The sequence below is a fragment of the Drosophila navojoa genome, chromosome 5 (assembly GCF_054131105.1).
Source record: "Drosophila navojoa isolate 15081-1374.11 chromosome 5, UAZ_NAV_1.0, whole genome shotgun sequence".
In the NCBI taxonomy this organism is placed as follows: Eukaryota; Metazoa; Arthropoda; class Insecta; order Diptera; family Drosophilidae; genus Drosophila; species Drosophila navojoa.
Genome location: NC_142893.1, coordinates 25,282,541 through 25,304,861, shown reverse-complemented (window position 1 = coordinate 25,304,861; position 22,321 = coordinate 25,282,541). Strand labels below are relative to the sequence as shown.

The 22,321-nt window shown below is 39.5% G+C and overlaps 1 protein-coding gene across 1 annotated transcript in view; it reads left to right on the top strand.

Annotated features, from left to right (window-relative positions):
- Positions 1 to 21,829, top strand: part of CCHa2-R (CCHamide-2 receptor) — a 48,636-nt gene extending 26,807 nt beyond the window's left edge. Inside the window, exons 2-8 of the mRNA XM_089261113.1 lie at positions 8,015 to 8,760; positions 11,746 to 11,965; positions 12,031 to 12,197; positions 17,723 to 17,916; positions 17,973 to 18,093; positions 20,098 to 20,505; positions 21,645 to 21,829. Coding sequence (XP_089117239.1) covers positions 8,417 to 8,760; positions 11,746 to 11,965; positions 12,031 to 12,197; positions 17,723 to 17,916; positions 17,973 to 18,093; positions 20,098 to 20,505; positions 21,645 to 21,681 — 1,491 coding nt within the window. The 5' untranslated portion in view covers positions 8,015 to 8,416 and the 3' untranslated portion in view covers positions 21,682 to 21,829. The remainder of the gene's footprint in view (positions 1 to 8,014; positions 8,761 to 11,745; positions 11,966 to 12,030; positions 12,198 to 17,722; positions 17,917 to 17,972; positions 18,094 to 20,097; positions 20,506 to 21,644) is intronic.
- Positions 21,830 to 22,321: the final 492 nt, after the last annotated feature.

Here is a 22,321-nt window from a genome sequence, read left to right as displayed (position 1 = left end):
CACACATACATACACATGCATCCACCCTCACGCGCCCGCGCTCTGCTAACTGCGCAGTAAGCAGCGACTGCGCTTGGGCTGCGCTGCAGTGTGGGCAATAGTATGAGAATTTATTTGATAAATAACTTTTTTTGTAGACATGCAATCTTAATTTTCAGAGCGTAATCATATGGTTAAAATGTGTGTACATTCTAAAGCACAAGTCTCTAGTACTTGAAATACGTTTTTTACAAATTGGGGGCGGAGGGGGCGTGGTATCCAAAATCTGTTGATTACAAAATGTTTGTATTCATCATATATATATACACAGTAAATCTGAAGTCTCTATGTCTAATAGTATTCCAATGAGGCTCAAAAAACAAAATCAATTTTTCGATTATTCTCGATAAAAAAGTTATCGGATGAGTTATCGAAAAAATAAAGCAAACTCGTACTGCGTATGGTATACACGAGTATGCACAAAAATTTCAGCTCTCTAGCTCTTATATCTTCTGAGATCTCGGCGTTCATACGGACAGACGGACGGACGGACGGACAGACGGACAGGGCTATATCGACTCAGCTCATCGTGCTGATCAAGAATATATATACTTTGTGGGGTCTGCGATGATTCCTTCTGTCTGTTACATACTTTTACACAAAAACATTATACCCTGATTTCCCATTTTCAATGGGCTCAGGGTATAAAAACAGAGACAATACTCGATAACCTGCGCGTTATCCGACACAAAGTAATAAATATGTCACCCTTTAGTTGCAGCGACCAATGCAGCGACCAATATGTAAATGTAACGTGAGCCTGGGACCAGCGATCTAAAAAAGGGACACTTGAGTAAAGATCTGTGCACTTGATTGTATGAGAAAATGCACACTTCCAGTGACTGGAAGTAGTTTTAAGAGTCTCTGTTAGGTATATAAGAACTAGGATTTTAAGCAATAAACAGTTCAGTTTCCATCTTGAATTCGGCAAATGTGGAGTTGTTTCATTTAACGCTCTAGCACTGTATGTATGTATATCACTTCTTCGGGATTACATGAAATACAAACAAAAATGGCATCCCTTGCAAGCTAGGCATACGCCGAGTCATTTGCAATCATCTTCAATCATAACGTATGGCATGGCTTTATGACCGACTTCTAGTTAGCCCCGGCAGCCTCAGGACTAGGTCCGTCTGATGTTTGATTGATTCATATGGGGGGATGCCCGGCGGCAGGGAGAGCGTGTAATGTCAATGTTTTCGTTCATAGACCGGCAAATTTCGTAAAAATTTGCGTAATGTTGGTAAGCGCATATGAAATGAGCAGCAGCCGCCTTACTTTTTGCATGGCTCTAAATAGAATAGCTGAGGACACGTTGCATAAAGAGCGGCCCATTAGTCTGAGTTGGTATGGCCTCCGATACGAGAGAGCAGGTTTGGGTGCGGGCTGGCTTCGCTGCAGAGTTAAAAGGAACAACAACAGCAACAACAACAAGATTCCTAAATCGTATTTCACATGCGACTTTCTTTACTGCTTCTGCTGAGCTGATTATTCAACTTGGCAGCCCATACGTGGCGTATGATTAACACGCTTACAATATTTCACATACGCACAGTTATCCGGCTGTTGCTGTGCAGCTTACAAGAAAGAATGTATCACGCAGGGTGTGAGGGTGCGTGTGCGTATGGGTGTGCGTAAGCGTATGTGTCTGCGTGTGCGTCTGTGGTTGTGCGTGCATTAAATTATGTTTGCTTTATGATTTATCTAACGCACACTCATAGGAATTTTGAGCATGTACCGAACACCATTCTGACAATATGTCTTATCCGCCTTTGTCTACTCAGACCTAACTTAACGCCGGCGATAGCAACAACGCTGCCCTGGTAGGCTCCACAGGGTGCCGTGACTACGGGGTGCCTGGCTGCCTCGGAGCCAGTCAGTTCGGCAGCCAGGCATTTTAATAGACTTTCCCTCCGTCAAATGTAATTGCGTTCAAAACGCAGTCGCTGGTTTCTACCTCACAAAAAGTCGACCCGCATCCCGCAAGATATAACAAGCTTTAATCATAAATAAATACGCCTCGAAATAAAGATGGCAGCATGAAAATAACAAAACACAAATGGGAAAAAAGCAACATAATAAAACAAAAATGTCACGCAGATATCAGCTTTGATGGAAAAAGGTCTGCCACGATGTATTTGAAGAGAGTCTGGAATGCCTTTGCCTAAGCCCGAAATACTCTAAGCATTTTCATTATTCTATTATGAGTGACCTGAAATTTTCTAAATCCAAGTTACAAAGTTCTTCGAAATGAAATTGTTAAAAAAAAGGGTTTCAATACCAAACAAATTTTAGCTATTTGAGCTATTCTCAGAGAACGCCTGAGTCATTGTTTATTTGATCTATTGATTTATTTATTTTTTTAATAATAACATTTTATTCATGCAGTCATATTTATTTGGATCTATTTAGTGTATAAAACAAGAAAGAATGCTCTAGTCGATACTGCGAAATTCGCTGCACCCTTCGAAGAATTTATAGCATACTTAGTTAAAAATTTAGCTTTCGATAAGGTTTTTAATCGATAGTAACATATCGAAAGTAGTTATCGATTTTTAGGGAAAACTCGATATGCCCGTGATTTCAAGTCTCTAGCTCTTATATCTTCATTCATATAGTTTTTAGCTCAACAATAGTCTTTAAATATTTAATTGCTAAGAGAAATACTTTAGAAGATTTGACCGTTTTGACAATGGACATGTAAATATACGCTATGCCTTTATTATTTAGGAACCAATATACTTATTTCCCTTCCCGAATATGTATAAAAGACAAACCAATTTCAAATGGCATTCTTAGTGGAAAGATTTTATTAGTATTATATGAATTTTTGCATGAATTATTTGTAATCAAAATTAATGTCCAGCTCACACTCTCGCATTGACGCTGACTTGCTCTGGGTCTTCCTGCCATATTGAAGAGCGCGCGGCAGCAAGCTGAAAAAGTTTTTTAAAAGCGATAGGCTGGTCGCCTAGGAGGTTTGTTTTGCTCGAGGCGATTTGTCGAAATTGCGTAAAAAAATGCAATTAAATTGATTGAGGTCAGAGGGCTCTGTGGACTTAAGCCGCAGGACATTTGCTATAAGTTAAATTATTTTTTTCATTTCTTTTATAAATGTATATATGCCTGTGTTTTATTAAAGTGCGAGCCACTCTGCTGAGGTCTGCTCAGCTGATGTTCTTTTTCCCAAAACTGGCGTTGAAAACGTTTCGTTTCAAGCGCGTCTTTCATTCAGGCAGTGGGGCACTTCAAGTTCCCGATGCACACAGAGATTCGAGTTTAGCTCAGCCTCAACCCAGTCAGTCGACTTCGGCTGGCAGTCGCTTTCGCTGGCCTATGGAGGCTGCCAACTAACAACAAAGCATCTAATTCAAAACTTTTCTGAAGTAGCACTCGGTTGGTGAGACTAATAGGGAATATGTATATCGATTGACGCCGCCCAAATCGGCTAATAAAAGTTCGTTGCCAAGCTTGTGGCCTGCCATTGAGCAGGCGTGCTTTTTGCAAAAATCTGAAAAATAATTAATATTCTGCGAGCTTTACGTTCAGTTTGCTCTTGCAGGAAGCCACGCGCTGAATTTTCCACCAGATACACCAAACTGGTGTTGGCTGTCGACACCTAGGCCCCATAGGACTGTCGTTGGGCATGAACTGCCTGATTGGGAAGTGGCAATTCCTCCACGCTCCACTCTTAGTGACCCACAGCTAATTGCAATTAGATTTTCGAGGTCGTGACTCCTTTATGAGCAGGCCACACGTGCTGTAAACGTGAATGGTTTATGTGTTGGGTCAATAGAGTGAAACCCCAATTGTTGCCCGTTCACCTCCAAGCGCCACATACTTGCCAATTGATGCCATAACAAAAAAGAGTTGCTTTCAGCTTTTAGAAATCTCTTCTACTGACTCGGTCAATGTGGTGACTCGACCCCTTTGGAGCTTAAATAAATACATAAATATAAATTTAATACTTTTTATTTATAGCTGCAGATGACGGCCTCTGTTCCATAGCTCTACATATTTTATACTTGTGCCAAGGCGGACCTCGTGCCGTGTGCCACACAAAGTACTAAAATCGTTTTAAGACTTTAAGCTGCGAGCTCACCCTACGATATTTCATTCTGTTGAGGGACATATCCAGGAACTGACATTTTAACTGCAGTCTTAAATTGTCGGCATATTCATATAAAAAGTATATACAATCTTTAATATATATTTATATTTTTATACCCTGAACCCATTGAAAATGGGAAATCAGGGTATAATGGTTTTGTTAAAAGTATGTAACAGGCAGAAGGAGGCGTGGCAGACCCCACAAAGTATATATATTCTTGATCAGGACGACAAGCTGAGTCGATTTGGCCCTGTCCGTCTGTCTGTCCGTCCGTCCGTCCGTCCGTCCGTCCCTCCGTCCGTCCGTCCGTCCGTCCGTCCGTCCGTCCGTATGTATGAACGCGTCGATTTCAGAAGATATAAGAGCTAGAGACTTCAACTTTTTTTTAAAATGTCCGTATATATCACGCGCAGATCGAGTTTATCACTAAAAAACGATAACTCATTCCGATATTTTTTTATCGATAAAAAACCTTATCGAAGATCACTTAAATAATTATATCTCCTACATCTTTCAAGCTAGAGTCTCCAAATTTAAAATGTATATTAAGATGAATTTTATACAATTTCGGTTTTTGTTAAAATTTACCCCCCACACCTAAATCCACCCCCTCACCCTCATCTTTGTAAAAGTCGTATATCAAATACTAGAGACTTGAGCTTCGGTATACACATACATTTTAACATTATGATTACGTTCTGAAAGTTTCATTACGATCGTACGTCTAGAAATTAAATTATTAAATAAGTTTTCATTATATTGCCAACACTGCAGCGCAACCCAAGCGCAATCGCCTGTATATGAGAGTGTGTGTGTGTATGCGTGTGTTTGTTTGTATGCGTGTGTGTGTGCGTGTATTTGTATGTATGCGTGTGTGTGTGTGTGTGTGTGTGCGTGTGTGTTTGCTAATTATTTTTATACCCTGAACCCATTGAAAATGGGAAATCAGGGTATAATGGTTTTGTTGAAATGTATGTAACAAGCAGAAGGAGGCGTGGCAGACCCCACAAAGTATATATATTCTTGATCAGCACGACGAGCTGAGTCGATTTGGCCCTGTCCGTCTGTCTGTCTGTCCGTCCGTCCGTCCGTCCGTCCGTCCGTCCGTCCGTCCGTCCGTCCGTCCGTCCGTCTGTCCGTATGTATGAACGCGTCGATCTCAGAAGATATAAGAGCTAGAGACCTCAACTTTTTTTTAAAATGTCCGTATATATCGCGCGCATATCGAGTTTATCACTAAAAAACGATAACTCATTCCGATACTTTTTTATCGATAAAAAACCGTATCGAAGATCACTTAAATAATTATATCTCCTACATCTTTCAAGCTAGAGTCTCCAAATTTAAAATGTATATAAAGATGTATTTTATACAATTTCGGTTTTTGTTAAAATTTACCCCCCACCCCCAAATTCACCCCCTCACCCTCATCTTTGTAGAAGTCGTATATCAAATACTAGAGACTTGAGCTTCGGTATACACATACATTTATACATCATGATTACGTTCTGAAAGTTTCATTACGATCGTACGTCTAGAAATTAAATTATTCCACAAATAAGTTCTCATAATATCGCCAACACTGCAGCGCAACCCAAGCTCAATGTATATACGTGTGTGTGTGTGTGTGTGCGTGTGTTTGTTTGTATGCGTGTGTGTGTGTGTGTGTGTGTGCGTGTGTATGTGCGAATTATTATTGAAATATCAGTTGCTCGAAGGGTTCAGGGGATCTCGTAGTCGAGCAGTCTCGACTAGAGCTTTCTTACTTGTTTTATATTCGGTTTATATATTTATATTTTCGGTCTGATAAACGAGTCTTTCAAGTGACTCTTAAATGATTCTTATTTTTTTTTTTAAGTGTGCTTTCCAATGTTAGTTGTTGTTTCCCGCGCTGCTCTCTGTTTTGCTGAAGTCTCAATTACTTGCCGAATGGAAACGTAGCAATTCAATGCATGCACAGCTCAATGGGTTCAAGATGCTGTCCAATAAATAGTTAATTTTATGGAAGGCATGTGCTGGACCCATAACTGCGCCAAACGCTCCTTTCTTTCCGTATACACTAGTCGGCATAATTATTTTGACGAAAAACTTTTCCCGTACTTGTACGGCTTTATTCAGAGTTTTTTATTTATTTTTCTTTTGTTATATATATCTAATAGAAACTTAAAAACATACCACTACAGATTTTTTTCATAGAAACTTAAAAAGATATTTACTTTACTTTAGCCTTCAATAAAATTTTGGTCAGGTCGCGGACCTGAACCCACCAATTCTTACAAAATATCAGGAAATATCCCTTATCAAAGGAAAGTATACTTAGCAATTGCCTCTTCTTTGATTTTCTTTAACTAAATTTGTATTTTGCATTTCAAAGAACTCTAGAAGTAGTCTTTTATTTTTTTTATTATATTTTAATGAGAGTTTTTGAGTTTTCGTTTTGAGTGATAAACTCGCGCGATATATACGGACATTTAAAAAAAAAAGTTGAAGTCTCTAGCTTTTATATTTTCTGAGATCGACGCGTTCATACATACGGACGGACGGACGGTCAGACAGACGGACAGGGCCACCTGGACGTAACTTGAGCGAATGACCGTGGGCGCAAAAAGATTTGGCTCGATTCACCAAAAAAACCACTATGAGTTTAGCTCGACCCTATAAAGCAATGAATAAATAACACGCATACGCCGCGTTGCCAGCTGAGGATAGCCGCAGATATCTTCAAATCAATAGCAGCACAACAAATGACGCCTTCCAAACAATCTAATATTGGATTGAAATTGAAACGACTTAAGGCAAACAAGCACACACCCATGCACACTGGATCCCAATGTGATTACTGTCGGAATAAAATCGACTGATTGCCATACGCCTTTGTATTTGCCGGAATAAATTCGTATTAGTTCTACAGAGCTCCCCCTCCTCTCCTTCCCGGAGCGAGTTCTGTCTATTCGTCTATCTGTTTGCCTATCTGGCTGCCTGTTGCTCGCAAACAACAGCTCAAATCGAACCAAGCTTTACAAAATAATAATACGAGCATGCCAAAATACGCACAGCCAATCCCAATACGGAATAAATGAATCCTTTACACCAGCAAACCAAAGTCAGAAAAGCTGCCTTTTGTATATAAATCGCCGCGCGAAGAGAATCTCTGAAGGGAGTTAGGAAATGTACTGCTATACTGTAGATCGATAAAATAAAATGAATACTTCGGTTCGGTTCTTAATTCATTAAATATTTTGAGGACTTTTTTTTAACATATCAGAAACTAGAACAAACGGAGTGTGATGGTTAATGATAGAGAGATAACTAAAGACAGAGATAAAGAGAGAGAGAGAGAGAGAGAGAGAGGAAAGATATTGTATCTTAAGATAATAATATAGTAAAGAAAGACAGATAGAGAGAGACATAGCGTGAGAGATGTAAATAAGATTAAACTTAATTATTAACTAAATTAACCTACATTTCCATGTATGCATCTTAATATATATTCTAATAATATTTTATTCATTAACTTTCGTCCCATGTATACACGATGTGTTCTTGTTCTTCTGCAATTTTCTTTAACAGCCAAAATTGATTTCGTTCAGCAATTTATGTAAAAATTTACAGTGTTCTGCTGCTCGGTAAGACTATTCAGAGCGTAGTTTAAATAAATTAAAGACTGCAGTAGAAACATGAGAGGTTTGTCCATAAACCACAACACGAAGCATAATTAAGCACCATGGAAAATTCAAAATTTGTGTTTGCATAAGCAGCGTTGTTTGCCGCTTAAGCTGCTTAAATCATTTCACTACAACGACTTTAACATGTATTTAGTAACCTATCTCTGTCTAACACTATCTCTTTCTACTTTGTGTGCAGCATGGAAGCAACTGGCGCCAGTCAGAGAGCAATCCCACTCGCAGCTACAACAGCACCGACAACCAGGACAACAAATGTGGTCACAGCTAAAACAAAATGTGCAAAATAAAACACGCAACTGTGGCGACAACAACCACTCTCCTAAAAACATAAATGCCATAAACTGAATAGTCCTCGTAGCGAAAAGTGCAAAGCTAAAACATAAAAAAAAATATATATACTAAATAGAAGATAAAAAAAGAGAAACAAACCGGCGGAAACGGAAGCGGGCTGAACGAACAAAAAAACGGTACGCACTGGCCACAGCCACAAACAGGAAAAGAAGACAGTCACAGTGAGAGTCACAATCACGGTCACAGTCAAAGTCACTGTCACAGTTAGTTAAAGGGATTTCAGAGAAGCATGTATGCGGCACTAATGGACATGAGCCAGATGCTGGCTGCAAGCCTGGCCTACGCGCCAGCGGAGCCAAGCTCTGCTGCAGCTGCTGCCGGGGTCAATCTTAGCCAGCTCAGCAATTCCAGTCAACTGGATGCATCGTCCGTGGTTACGGTAGCCACAGCAGCGACAGTGGGCCAGCACAATGCCAGCGGCGAGGAGTCCTCTTATGTGAAGGTATTGGATCGTCCGGAGACCTATATTGTCACAGTACTCTACACGCTCATCTTCATCGTGGGCGTTCTGGGCAATGGCACTCTGGTCATCATATTCTTTCGCCACCGTTCCATGCGCAACATACCCAATACGTAAGTTCCCGGCGGCGTCCCCAGCTCCCTTCCCCTTGCCCAATTCCCAAGTCATTCATATGCCACATACATATGCGTACAATCACCCGATATAAATATGGCCCAAATGAGCGCTGCGTGCCGCGTGCGCTCCAGAAATAGCCCGAAAGAATAGCCACTCAACATTCATGATGCTGAATTATGGCAGCATCTCTGCTTTTATTGCCTCTTGCCTGCAAGGCCGTTCAGATCTTGTGCCCCGCTTTGGCTGCGGCCAGAACAGATGTCGTCGCAATCTTGACCAAATTAAAAGTTCGTCGAAAATCCTTCAAGTTTTTAGCCACACAGCAGGCGCTGCCTGTGGTCAAGAATACTAAGCAGGATTCTTAAAATAAACGCAGGTTACGTGGCCTACAACAGATTGCAAGTCAAAAGTGCAATAGCTTAAGCTTAGTTTAATAATGAATATCATAGTTAAGTTTCTGCAAAATATGATATGATTTTTCAAATGGATGTTTATCTATACAACAATTATTATAATAATTATTGAAATACATATTTATTATACTTTCTGTTCACACAAAGCTTTTTATATCCATATATATGTAGTTATATTTTTGTCTTCCTGGGATAACTTGGCAAATAGCTGCTTAAGTAGTTTTTTAAGGCTCTCAAATAGCTTAAGCTAACAAAATAACATCTATGCAATAATATATTTGCATAAAGTTGCCTTACCTATTTGATCTAATGAAAAGTTTTTTGTTCTCTTTAAGTATTAAAGTTCGATCAATAATGCTGCTTAAATAATTTATTATAAACCATTTAAAATTAAAACGGCTCCACATTTAGTTCAGATATGTTCGTTATAGTTCTGCATTTGTTTAAGCTCTTGGTCGGCACTCGCAGCCGTAAGTGCTTATTGGCTCAATAATGGTCCACGTGGCGTATGCGTTATGCGCAGCATGCAGATTCGTATGTGCTCATTTGTTTCCTCTTCATAATAAAATACATTGTCAAAATATGAAGTCTTATTTACATCGATATTTTCATTTACCGATAAAGGCAATTATATATTATATTATATACTATGTTATAATTTAGCATGCATATTATAATAATACGTGGCAAAGTCCAGTCTATCTTTACCCTTTTAACTTCGCTTAAATTTTAGATCAGCTATGAGTTTGTACTATTCACTACACTGCGCAATGGCTCGCTCATATTTCCAACATTCTTTTCTCTTTTCTTGCTAAGCTGTAGTTGCATTCGAGTTGTCGATTCCAGCTGTCACAATGCAATGCTAGGAGAACAGCTCCCTACATGTTTAATACCTTATATCCGCTTAAAACAACGAGGGTATCCTGGTTATATAAAAGCAAACTAGTTGAAATGTTATCACACTTTGTAAATATGAATAAACATAATTATTATAATATGTAGTTTCGTCCGCCTTAAAATCAGTGAATTAATATATGTTTTACGAGTGCGGGTTCTACGTTGCCGCTTGCTCGAAAATGTTTATTAATTTATATAACTTGTAGGAAACTCAAAAGCTGTTACAACGATGTAACGCCATGTGTTCTAACTGTGTTTGTGGCTTCGTTTCGACGAACACTTTAAATAAATTCAAATGACATTTCAATCAATTTTCTCGCCAGCCCAGCCGGTGCTGCAGCCGGTGGCACAGCCAAGAGCTGGGGAGGAACAAGCATATTATAAATTGACGTCACGCCCCGACTGGCAAAAAATGTGTCTGCTCTGCAATTTCCATTGAAGAACTATTATATCGTTACACAAATTGAGAATAGCCGTGCAAAATATAAAAGCGAAAATATGCATTGAAATATGCCAGAAATTGCATTCCTGTCCAAGCTGTTCAGGTTGTTCTGGCTGTGCAGGGTGTTCAGGCTTTCCAGGTGTTCAACGAGACTGGTGCTGAATGTAGTCATGGAGAGGGGAAGACGAACTCATGGACATGCCTGTCGCAATCGGGAGCCAATCAGTGGACCAAGCAGAGCGTTGTAGGTCCTGTTGCTGCAAAAGTTTTGGCGTGATTTACCATCCTTTGTCCGGTTCGTCTAGACAAGCATCAATTGACATCACTCAGAACTTACAATTTGTGGTCTATAATGAAGCGGCGCTTGCGTCGCTTTGCTTTTAGTCTGCCACCTAACCGAAGTTCAATCAGGTCAATGACAAAGCAATTTTCTGAAAAAGCCCTCATTTGCCTTTTAACTCAAATGAAGACATGCATTGTTTCGTTTTTTTGTTCTAGGGTACCGACGAAATTAAATTCTGTTCCAATTGGCAATAGATCAACAATATTTGAGGCTAGAGGGCTTTTTAAACGAACCCATGTCAAGGAATCTACTCGAGAATGGTAAAAAGTCGACAAAAAAGAAATATATTTGGAGCAAGGGGCAATTCACTCAAGTGTCTTACAAGTGGCTGCGCAACGGCTCACACAAATGGAACAAGCACCGTTCCTTTCCCCCGATACCGATTCCGATGCCGATTCCAATAACAAAGCGAATGCTGTTCCATGTTTCAATCCCTGTGAAGCCATGCAGTAAATTTGACACGTTTAACTGTGCGTGAGCTGAACAAGTTTCCCAATCGCCGGTTTCCTCTCACGCAAGCTTGACCGTTACTTTTTTTTTTAGCCATAGCTGGTCCGAAAAATATTTGCATAGTAAATACCCAATGATCTTGGCAAGTAAAAAAGGATGTAAACATGATCGAATGTATCATCGTACACGTTATAGTGAACAATTGCATCTTGATTTGTGGAACAAAGATAAATAAAAAGAAAAATATTCATTAGACATATTTCGGTCATTATTAGATCACCTTTTCCAAAATCAAGTTGGGTTTTTGTAAGATAGCATATCATCTAACTATATAAACTTATATGTATATGTGAACAACTATTCGTAAATGTCTTGTAAGTTGATCAAACCTTGTTTCAGTTTATAGGTAAACTTAAGCGGCAATATCTCCTTACAGCTACATCCTCTCGCTGGCATTGGCCGACTTACTGGTCATCCTGGTCTGTGTCCCTGTGGCCACAATAGTCTACACGCAGGAGAGCTGGCCCTTCGAGCGGAACATGTGCCGCATTAGCGAGTTCTTCAAGGACATTTCGATTGGAGTCTCCGTCTTCACGCTAACCGCGCTCTCTGGCGAGCGCTACTGCGCCATTGTCAATCCGCTGCGCAAGTTGCAGGTGAGCAGAGTATACCGTTAGATATTTGGTGGGCAAAAGTGTCTGAGTGGTTCCTTATTTCGCAGACAAAGCCGCTGACTGTCTTCACGGCCGTCATTATCTGGGTGTTTGCCATTATGCTGGGCATGCCCTCGTTCGTTGTCTCGGACATCCAGAGCTACAACATAACCACGCCCAACGGCAACATAACCATCGGAGTCTGCTCCCCATTTCGATCCAAGATCTATGCAAAGTGAGTTTCGCCACTAACCCAACACCAATCAGTTAAATATATGTATATATACACTATATATGTATATATATATATATATACATATATAAATATTTATATTCGTATTTGTTCGCTTCATTTGATTTTATTTAGTTTGAAGTGGGTGTCCAAGCAAAGCTCTGTCTCTTTGATTCTATCATGCTATGAGCTGAAAAGGGCAAGTCCAGTCAAGTAGAAGTCACTCAAGTGGCTGACAGCTCCTGCCTTTTTGTTAACACTTGGAAAATTTTCAATCGAATCAAGCCAAACAGCAACAAAAAAAAACTCAACCAAACATTAAATTTAATCTGCAATCATAATTCAGACAAATTCTTTATCTGTTGAGTACTTAACGGTGTTCGAATAGCCATTGATTTTTTATTTAAAAATTCAAATTCAATTTAGCTGCATTAAAAATCAAATTACATATATTTATATAAGAATTAATCGAATGGACACTTTAAATCATCAAGGATATCCCTAACAACACCGCTTTCTATGCCCTATAGGATACCCCGGACTCATTCTGCTTTCATAGGCTGCTCTTCACTCGCCTCGCTAATACACTTCTCCGATTTAATTCCGCTCGTCATTTTTAATATTTTTCCAACAGCTGCCCGGCCACAGTCTGGGCAGTACTTCAGCGTTGCGGCCCTGGCTGCTCGCCTGTTGCCACAACTTGGAAATCCTTTCATGCTGGACAACAGCAGCTCTTGCCACATAATCTCTTAACAACTCTCTCCAGGAGAAATTAAATTTTTGTTGGTTGTGCTTCCTTTTTACTGTCTCATAAATTGGCTAAGATGTCTAGGACACGCAGCTACATAGCCATAAGCGCTTTTTGAATCGCTTCTAATTTATTTGGCAATCACCTATCAGTCACAAATTCACATCTACCAATTCCAACTTGTCTACAACATTGCGAAGCTCAGCAGACAGCTGTGCTTTCTGCCTTTCATAGCTGCTTAACTTTCGCAATTTAATTTCATTTAATTTTAAACACATAAAACAAGTAAGAACGTTGCAGTCGGGCGCTACCGACTGCGAAATACTCATTCACGGTCCGTATACATGATGCTATGTTTACAAAGGGGCATTTATTCTTATTTCAAATTTAATTTGGCTTTTGGTAATTTTTATCGATTAATCGATAATTATTATATTGTTCGTGCACTTTTTGAGTACAAATGTATGGTAATTTTCGTTAATAGCTTTCGGTCACACGCTTACATTACAAAAACGCGCTTTTTAGCATTCTAAGAATTGCGATGATTTCTGGATTTTCAGCTGTTATTGTAGTTTTGTCAGATGACGCTCTGTTATTAGCTTATTGTATTTTAGCTACTAGATTGTTTAGCAAAACGATAGCGTGGGTGATAGAGGCGTCGCAAGTCATGTTACAGCGGCGAAGGTTCAAAGCCCCTTCAATGTTGTGTGTTTTTTTCATACATATTTCGTTTTTTATAAAATAGATACTTATTTTATTCTTTTTTCTAATTGAACAATTTTATAAGTTTAAATTTGTTTCTTCTTAAATAGCCCTCATATATGTATGTACGCATTCATGCATGTATATGTATGTACATAAGTCTGCACGCATATGTAGCATCAAGCATTCCAGCCTTTCTTATGCACGCGCTCATTTGTATGTGTGTATATATGTACACATAAATGCATACTCTAGCGTTGAAATGAGACTGATTTGTTTTTGCTTTGTTCTTGAATTTACCATCCGCTACTCTCATAACAAGAATCTTACTTTTGGATTTCATTTTACTTACAATTATTGACAGAAGGTGGTGGCGCTGTCCGCAAAGGTGCCGGTTTAAATTTGTTTTTGTTCTTTTGACAAACATGACTTGGGTGTGAGTTCGAATCCCGCGGAAAACTCTTTTTAGTAAATTGCAAATTTTGTTATTTTAGCTTCTTTTATATTTTTTAAATATTTAAATTTTATTTTTAAATTTTATAAAAATATTTCCTTCCGTGTTATCAATGCCTATTAAGCCTATTTGTATATACATGTACATACATAGATAGCTCAAGCATATACTACAAATGCCGATTGCCACGCCCCTAGTGGCCGTAGACACCTCATTTCTGGCCAGTTCTTAGAAAGAGCTATCGGTAAAGTAAATGCGAAATTTGAATGCTTACGCTCAAAAAATGTGAAAATTACAGGGTATTTTTCGATATGCCACGCCCCCAAAGAGGTGTGACAATTATTTTTGGGGCATCGATAGAGGAGGTTACCAGTAACCCAACTATCCAAATTTGAAGCTTCTAGCTCTTAAACTGTAGGAGATATAAAGTTTTGCGGTTTGCCACGCCCCCTTTGGGCGGACATATATCCACTATAGCTTGTTGGACTTGGGAGGTCAACTCGCGTAGATATACCAAATTTCAAGTCTCTAGCATCAATAGTGCCTAGAATATAGCCAAATTTGAAAAATCACCATATCTTCAGGTCCGATTTGCCACGCCCCTAGTAGGCGTAGACATAAAATTCAGTCATTATAGAATTATAGCATTAGCTCACGTGCGAAATTTCAACCTTCTAACTTTAGAACTTTAGGAGATACAGATTTATCTGATTTGCCACGCCCCCAATAGGCGTAGATATATCCACCATAGCTTTTTGGACTTGGGGAGTCAACGCGGATCTACATACCAAATTTCAACTTTCTAGCTCTTCAACTAACATGATTTCTGGTATATCGGAAAATGCATTTTCCGATTTGCCACGCCCCTAGTGGGCGGATCGGGAAAATTTTAACACTTTATAAATCGGAGTTATACACGAGTATGTGTTCCAAATTTCAAGTCTCTAGCTTCAATAGCGGCGAAATGAACTGCGTTCACACGGACAGACGGACAGACGGACGGACGGACAGACGAACGGACAGCAAGACGGACATTGCACAAAACCAATATACTAATTCACTTCGTGAATGAGTATAACAAGTAAGAAAGCTCTAGTCGAGACTGCTCGCCTACGAGATCCCCTGAACCCTTCGAGCAACTGATATTTAAATAATAGTTAGCACACACACACGCACACACACACACACACACGCATATACAGGCGATTGCGCTTGGGTTGCGCTGCAGTGTTGGCGATATTATGAGAACTTATTTGTGGAATAATTTAATTTCTAGACGATCGTAATGAAACTTTCAGAATGTAAACATAATGTTTAAATGTATGTGTATACCGAAGCACAAGTCTTTAGTATTTGATATACGACTTTTACAAAGATGAGGGTGAGGGGGTGGATTTAGGGGTGGGGGGTAAATTTTAACAAAAACCGAAATTGTATAAAATTCATCTTAATATACATTTTAAATTTGGAGACTCTACTTTGAATGATGTAGAAAATATAATTTTTTAAGTGATCTTCGATAAGGTTTTTTATCGATAAAAAAGTATCGGAATGAGTTATCGTTTTTTAGTGATAAACTCGATATGCGCGTGATATATACGAACATTTAAAAAAAAATTTGCTCGACTAGGAGATACCCTGAACCCTTCAATCTGATATTCTAATCATTCTATACTTCCTTTATGCACATATACATACATACACATGCTACTGCGCTGCAGTGTGGGCAATATTATAAGAATTTATTTGTTGAATAATTTAATTTCTAGACGTACAATTTTAATGAAACTTTCAGAACGGAATCATAATGTTCTAATGTATGTACATTCCAAGTCTCTACTGCTTGAAATTCAAATTGGTGGCAAAGGGGGCGTGGTATCAAAAATCTGTTGATTACAAAATGTTTGTATTCAACATATGTACATGCACAGTAAATTTGAATTCTCCAGGTCTAAAAGTGTTCAAATAAGGCTGAAAATAACAAAATCTTTTGGACAGACGGACGGATAGGGCTATATCGACTCAGCTCGTCGTCCTGATCAAGAATATATATACTTTATAAGGGTCTGTGATGATTCATTCTGCCCGTTACATACTTTTACACAAATTTACCCTGATTTCGCACTTTCAATGGGTTCAGGGTAAAAAAATGGACTTATACTCATTCACGAAAGTTATAAAGTTGTAAAGTGTTAAAATTTTCCGGATCCGCCCACTAAGGGCGTGGCAAATCGGAAAATGCATTCTCCGATATACCAGAAATCATATTTGTTGAAAAGCTATAAAGCTGAAATTCGGTATGTAGATCCGCGTCGACCAACCAAGATTACCAGATATGGCGGATATATCTCCGCCCATTGGGGGCGTGCCAAATCGGATAAAACTGTATCTCACAAAGTTGTAAGCCTAGAATGCTGAAATTTCGCACGTGAGCTAATGCTTCGATTCTGTCAAGACGAGAAAGTTGGATAGTGGTTACTAGTAATCTCCTCTATCGATGTCCCAAAAATAATTGTTACGCCTCTTTGGGGGCGTGGCATATCGAAAAATATCCTGTAATTTTCACATTTTTTTAGCGTAAGAATTCCAATTTTTAAATTAGATTACCGTTAGCTTGTTCTATGAGCTGGCCAAAAGAGAAGTGTCTACGCCCAGTAAGGGCGTGGCAAGTCGAGAAAACCTGAATTTTCTACAGTATTAGAGCAAAACTTGGCTACTAAATTGCTGATGGGGTGTGAATGAGTATTCCGCAATTGGTAACGCCCGACTGCAACGTTCTTACTTGTCTGTATTTATTTGCGTATATCGCATTCATATTGATACTAAAACAACTTTGGCAAATCTGTCTATGTTTGGACACCGGGAATCTCTAGCGTGCTCAGAATATATAATTGTAAACCATTTACACTTGGCTAATGGGCTTATCGAATTTCGAATGAATTTATGTATATTACTGTTAATTTAGCTGGAATTTCAGTGACTGAATTTATAAATTCAATTATCAATAGCAATGACAGAAATCACATTTACAGTTTTAAATTGTATATATGTATTTGGTTTTTATGCGTTAGAAGGGATTTCGCATTGGAACTCAATCCACTTAAATCCGATTATTTGAATATATATGCACTATATGTGCAAAAACTGAATCGTAAGTTATATTCATTTTTTAGCGTTTGATATTGATTGATAAATAAGATATCGTTTACTACCAAAAAGGAAATCATTAATATTTAAATATTACCGAGTCCATTCAAAAGGATTTTTGATCGTTTATTGTTTTTGTGAATGTCTATGTAAGAGTAAAAAGAGAATGTACGTAATAAAACTTCTTCACAGAGTTCGGGGTAACCTCTAAAATGGAAACTTAATCAAGTTTAAGCAAGCTCATACAATCGACTCAATCAAAGAATCAGACTGTTCTCATGGTCAACAGTTTTCGTTCCGCATAGTTGAAGTCAGCTCCCAATGACATCCACTTGCTGGATAAAAGTAATTCACAGACTATTGAAAGCGGCTGTTGTTTAATTAACGCCCAGCCCAGTTACTGTCATATCCCACCGTTAATTCACTTTATGCGAGTGTAACTGTTATATGCATGCTAAGCTGCTTTACTCTTCGCAGATACATGGTGGTGGCCAAGGCGTCCATCTACTATTTGGTGCCACTCTCCATCATCGGGGTGCTCTACATTATGATGGCCAAACGACTCCACATCAGCGCCCGCGACATGCCCGGCGAGCAGCTGAGCATCCAGAGCCGCAGTCAGGCGCGCGCTCGCCGCCATGTTGCCCGCATGGTGGTGGCCTTTGTGGTCGGTGAGTATCAATTGGTCGATTGGGCCTAAGAAACGGTTCTCTAATTGCCCAGGCAGTGTTCTTCATTTGCTTCTTTCCATATCACGTATTCGAGCTGTGGTACCACTTCTACCCGACGGCGGAGGACGACTTCGACGACTTCTGGAACGTGGTGCGCATCGTGGGATTCTGCACCAGGTAAGCTACTGTAACTGCGGCACTTTTATCTTCGGTTTTTTTTTTTTTTTTTTTTTTTTTTTATACCCTGAACCCATTGAAAATGGGAAATCAGGGTATAATGGTTTTGTTAAAAGTATGTAACAGGCAGAAGGAGGCGTGGCAGACCCTACAAAGTATATATATTCTTGATCAGGGCGACAAGCTAAGTCGATTTGGCCCTGTCCGTCTGTCTGTCCGTCCGTCCGTCCGTCCGTCCGTCCGTCCGTCCGTCCGTCCGTCCGTCCGTCCGTCCGTCCGTATGTATGAACGCGTCGATTTCAGAAGATATAAGAGCTAGAGACTTCAACTTTTTTTTAAAATGTCCGTATATATCACGCGCAGATCGAGTTTATCACTAAAAAACGATAACTCATTCCGATATTTTTTTATCGATAAAGAACCTTATCGAAGATCACTTAAATAATTATATCTCCTACATCTTTCAAGCTAGAGTCTCCAAATTTAAAATGTATATTAAGATGAATTTTATACAATTTCGGTTTTTGTTAAAATTTACCCCCTACCCCTAAATCCACCCCCTCACCCTCATCTTTGTAAAAGTCGTATATCAAATACTAGAGACTTGTGCTTCGGTATACACATACATTTTAACATTATGATAACGTTCTGAAAGTTTCATTACGATCGTACGTCTAGAAATTAAATTATTCAACAAATAAGTTTTCATTATATTGCCAACATTGCAATGCAACCCAAGGGCAATCGCCTGTATATGCGAGTGTGTGTATATGCGTGTGTTTGTTTGTATGCGTGTGTGTGCGTGTGTTTGTTTGTATGTGTGTGTGTGTGCGTGTGCGTGTGTGTTTGCTAATTATTATTGGAATATCAGTTGCTTGTAGGGTTTAGGGGATCTCGTAGTCGAGCAGTCTCGACTAGAGCTTTCTTTCTTGTTTTTTTTGCTCTCGCTAAATAGTTTAAAGTTGTGGGACTTGCACCCCTCGTTCCATTCGTTTCATATGCGAACTTTACTATCCCTGGCGTGCAGGCAATATTTTTAATTAAAAGAGATAATCCCTGTAAAAACTTACTTTTCCCGTACACACATCTCCAGCTCTCTCTCTCTTCCCACAGCAAGCTAACTCTTTACCACACTCGCATCTACGCGTCAAGCTGCAGTAAATTTGCCTTCGTTGACAGTCAGCCCCTTTCCTGCCCGGCGACGTCCGCTCTTGGCGCTGCAGCGCGCTGGGGGCGTCACTTTGCGCAGTAAAGTGCACAAAATAATGTGTCAGCATTTCGGGCAACTTCATTTCTGATGTCGCAGACTGTCAGCTCCACCGAGAGTAATTTGCATTTCAATGCCGAAAGGGCTGCCCAACAAAAAGAAAAATAAATACTCCCTAAATAAAATATTCCACAAAAGGTTGCGCAAATCGACAGCACTGCGATGCGAATTACTTATCTTGTTTTCTGCTCTCCAGTTAAGTGTTAAGTGAAAGTACTCCACTTAAGTGCTTTCCGAACTGCTCAAAACTATCGAGTTTTATCAATAACCAAAGACTCTGCCAAACGGTCAAATTAATTGTATGTGTAACTTTCAATTCAGAAGTAATTAGCAATGACATTCTTCTGGATTGTCATTCAAAGAGACAAACTCAAATCAACTTTATTTAACATTAAAGTGAACTCTTGAACTAACCATGTTGATTAATAGCATTTTTTTTATTTTACTACATACTAAATTAGATATTAAAGCCCAAATGATTTAACTTTTATATTTTGCAAGTGATTTCAATAATCAGATTAGTGTTCATAAATATTTAGTACTACGAGTATGTCATATTACTTTCCAGCACATTAGCGGATTCGCATTGTATCAAAAGTTGTTTCAGCATAGAAGCAAAACGAATTTAACAGATTCAGTTGATAGTTTGTAGGGAACTCGCCTCAGTACTCGCACTCAAGGCGCGAAGCAGCTATGGTTATAGACTCACTTTGCGCTTTGGTCTGCTCTAATTACAGCTTTCTCAATTCGTGTGTTAATCCGGTGGCGCTCTACTGTGTGTCCGGCGTGTTTCGGCAGCATTTCAACCGTTATCTGTGCTGCATTTGCGTCAAGCGCCAGCCCCATCTTCGCCAGCACTCGACCGCCACAGGCATCATGGACACCAGCGTCACCTCGATGCGTCGCTCCACCTATGTGGGCGGTGGCATCGGAGTGGGCGGGGCTGGAGGGGGTGGGCCGCGTGCCTCGGTGCACATGAACAACAACCACGGCGTCAGCGGAGCTGCGGGCGGTCGTGGCGGCAGCTTCCATCGACAGGACTCGATGGCCTTGCAGCACGCAGGCAGCATCAATGGGCACTCGCATAATGCAAACCTGGGTGCTGGGGCTGGCATCGGCCGAGCCTCCATCATCAATGAGAAAAGGTGAGGCACACTAGTTGTGGAGCTGCTGGAGGAGGGCTCCACTTCCCAACAGGCCGACGCGCAGCTCTAAGCACTTGGCCACTGATCTCACTCACACAATCTCCGTATGTGTGCGTTTGCGCGTGTGTGAATGTGTCGCACCCGCACTGCAATTTACACACACTCTAGCTATGCTAATTGGCAGTAATTGTTGTGTTGAGCCCCAGCATCACTGAAATGGCAATTGGTGTGTGTATTAGCCTCGGCTATAAGCCCATGGCTCCTGTACATGACCGGCTGGCCTTTGTCCTTATCCTGTGACCATCTGTGCACGTGTGTGTGGCGCATTGCACTAATGTTAGTGAGCAACCCACAAAGGCCTGCTCGAGCTGAAAGCGAACCTGAGCTATAAGCGGAAAAGTACTCGAATATTCCAATAGCCCTCTTGCTACCCCCACTTCCCCTGCATTAATCATATGCAAATTCCACGGCAATTGTGAAGCTCAATTTGTTGTAAATATACATATATAAAATTATAATCGCAATACACTCTGATTCGACATACTCTATGTGATGTGGCAAAGTCCTAGTAATTAAGTGGCATTCTACTATACATTTACATTGAAATTCGTATCTGATTTGTGCAATAAATACACATTTAGTATACACACACATATATACTGAAATATGCAATTCCACTGAATGTAATCCAAGTAGATGCAAAATATATCAATAGATATAATGAATAATTAAGTGTACAAAACTTAATTGATAAATGTTTAGTTGTTGTTGCTTTCTGGTCTTGAATCTGATGTAATCACAGCAGTACTATATGACAGAGTTTTTAGTTGTGCAGCAAATGCTAAGAATCACCTCAGACTTAGATGTAAAAACACTTTTATTGATAAGCAAAGATTTATTATAATTCTGTTAAATATTCCAAACTCAATAAACATCTATGTATGTAAAGAATTTGTGCTCTTTTTATGTCAAGCAAGCAGGTGAGATCTGCAGCATCACATCTTTTATATTGTACACTCACTAATCCTTATATTCCTACAGCCATCGAGTCAAGATGGAATATGTAAACCTGTCCCATATTCTTGATCACTCCTATGTACATACATATATTCATTATAATCTCACTTTTACTTTTGCAGCTTCATCCAGCGCTATGACGAGCGGACTCGCTACTAGATTCTAAATAACATCTTTTAGCTTCCAGTGCTGGGTAAATAAATATGAAGAAAGATCGTACTTTAGCCATAAATCATGACATTTAAAAGGGGTTTTAGATTTATTGTGTCGTTTTAAATGTAAGTAAAGATATACGATGTGTCAAATCAAATGTATACGATGTGTCAAATCATCACTGAATGGACTACAAATAAAATGTGAACACCAATTTTGGCACCTCGCAAAACTTAATATCATATTGAGCCCGAATTGCAGCGATACGTGTGCAAGCTTAGCCAGAGAAAGTAATTCTTAGAAAATAAATTGAATTTGTGATAAGCCAATTACAGGTTGCAGTACCAGTTGCTAGACTAATCAAACGAGTTGCCAAGGGCTCACAGGTGCTTGAATTATTTAGAAATTAAACGCAACACGTTCAAATGCCTGAAAATCCAAGAGAAAATCGTCAATTTCCAGGCACACAGAAGAAAAGTGGAAAATCGAAAAACATGGCATTTTATTACTAGCTGCCACTCACAAAGGATAGCTGGCAGCTCTTGTGCTTTGTTTCTCCTGTTGTTTTGACTAACAGCTCGATTTATGCAAGGCTGCATATTTACATAAATTGTCTGAGCATTGCATATAAACGCCCACACACCCG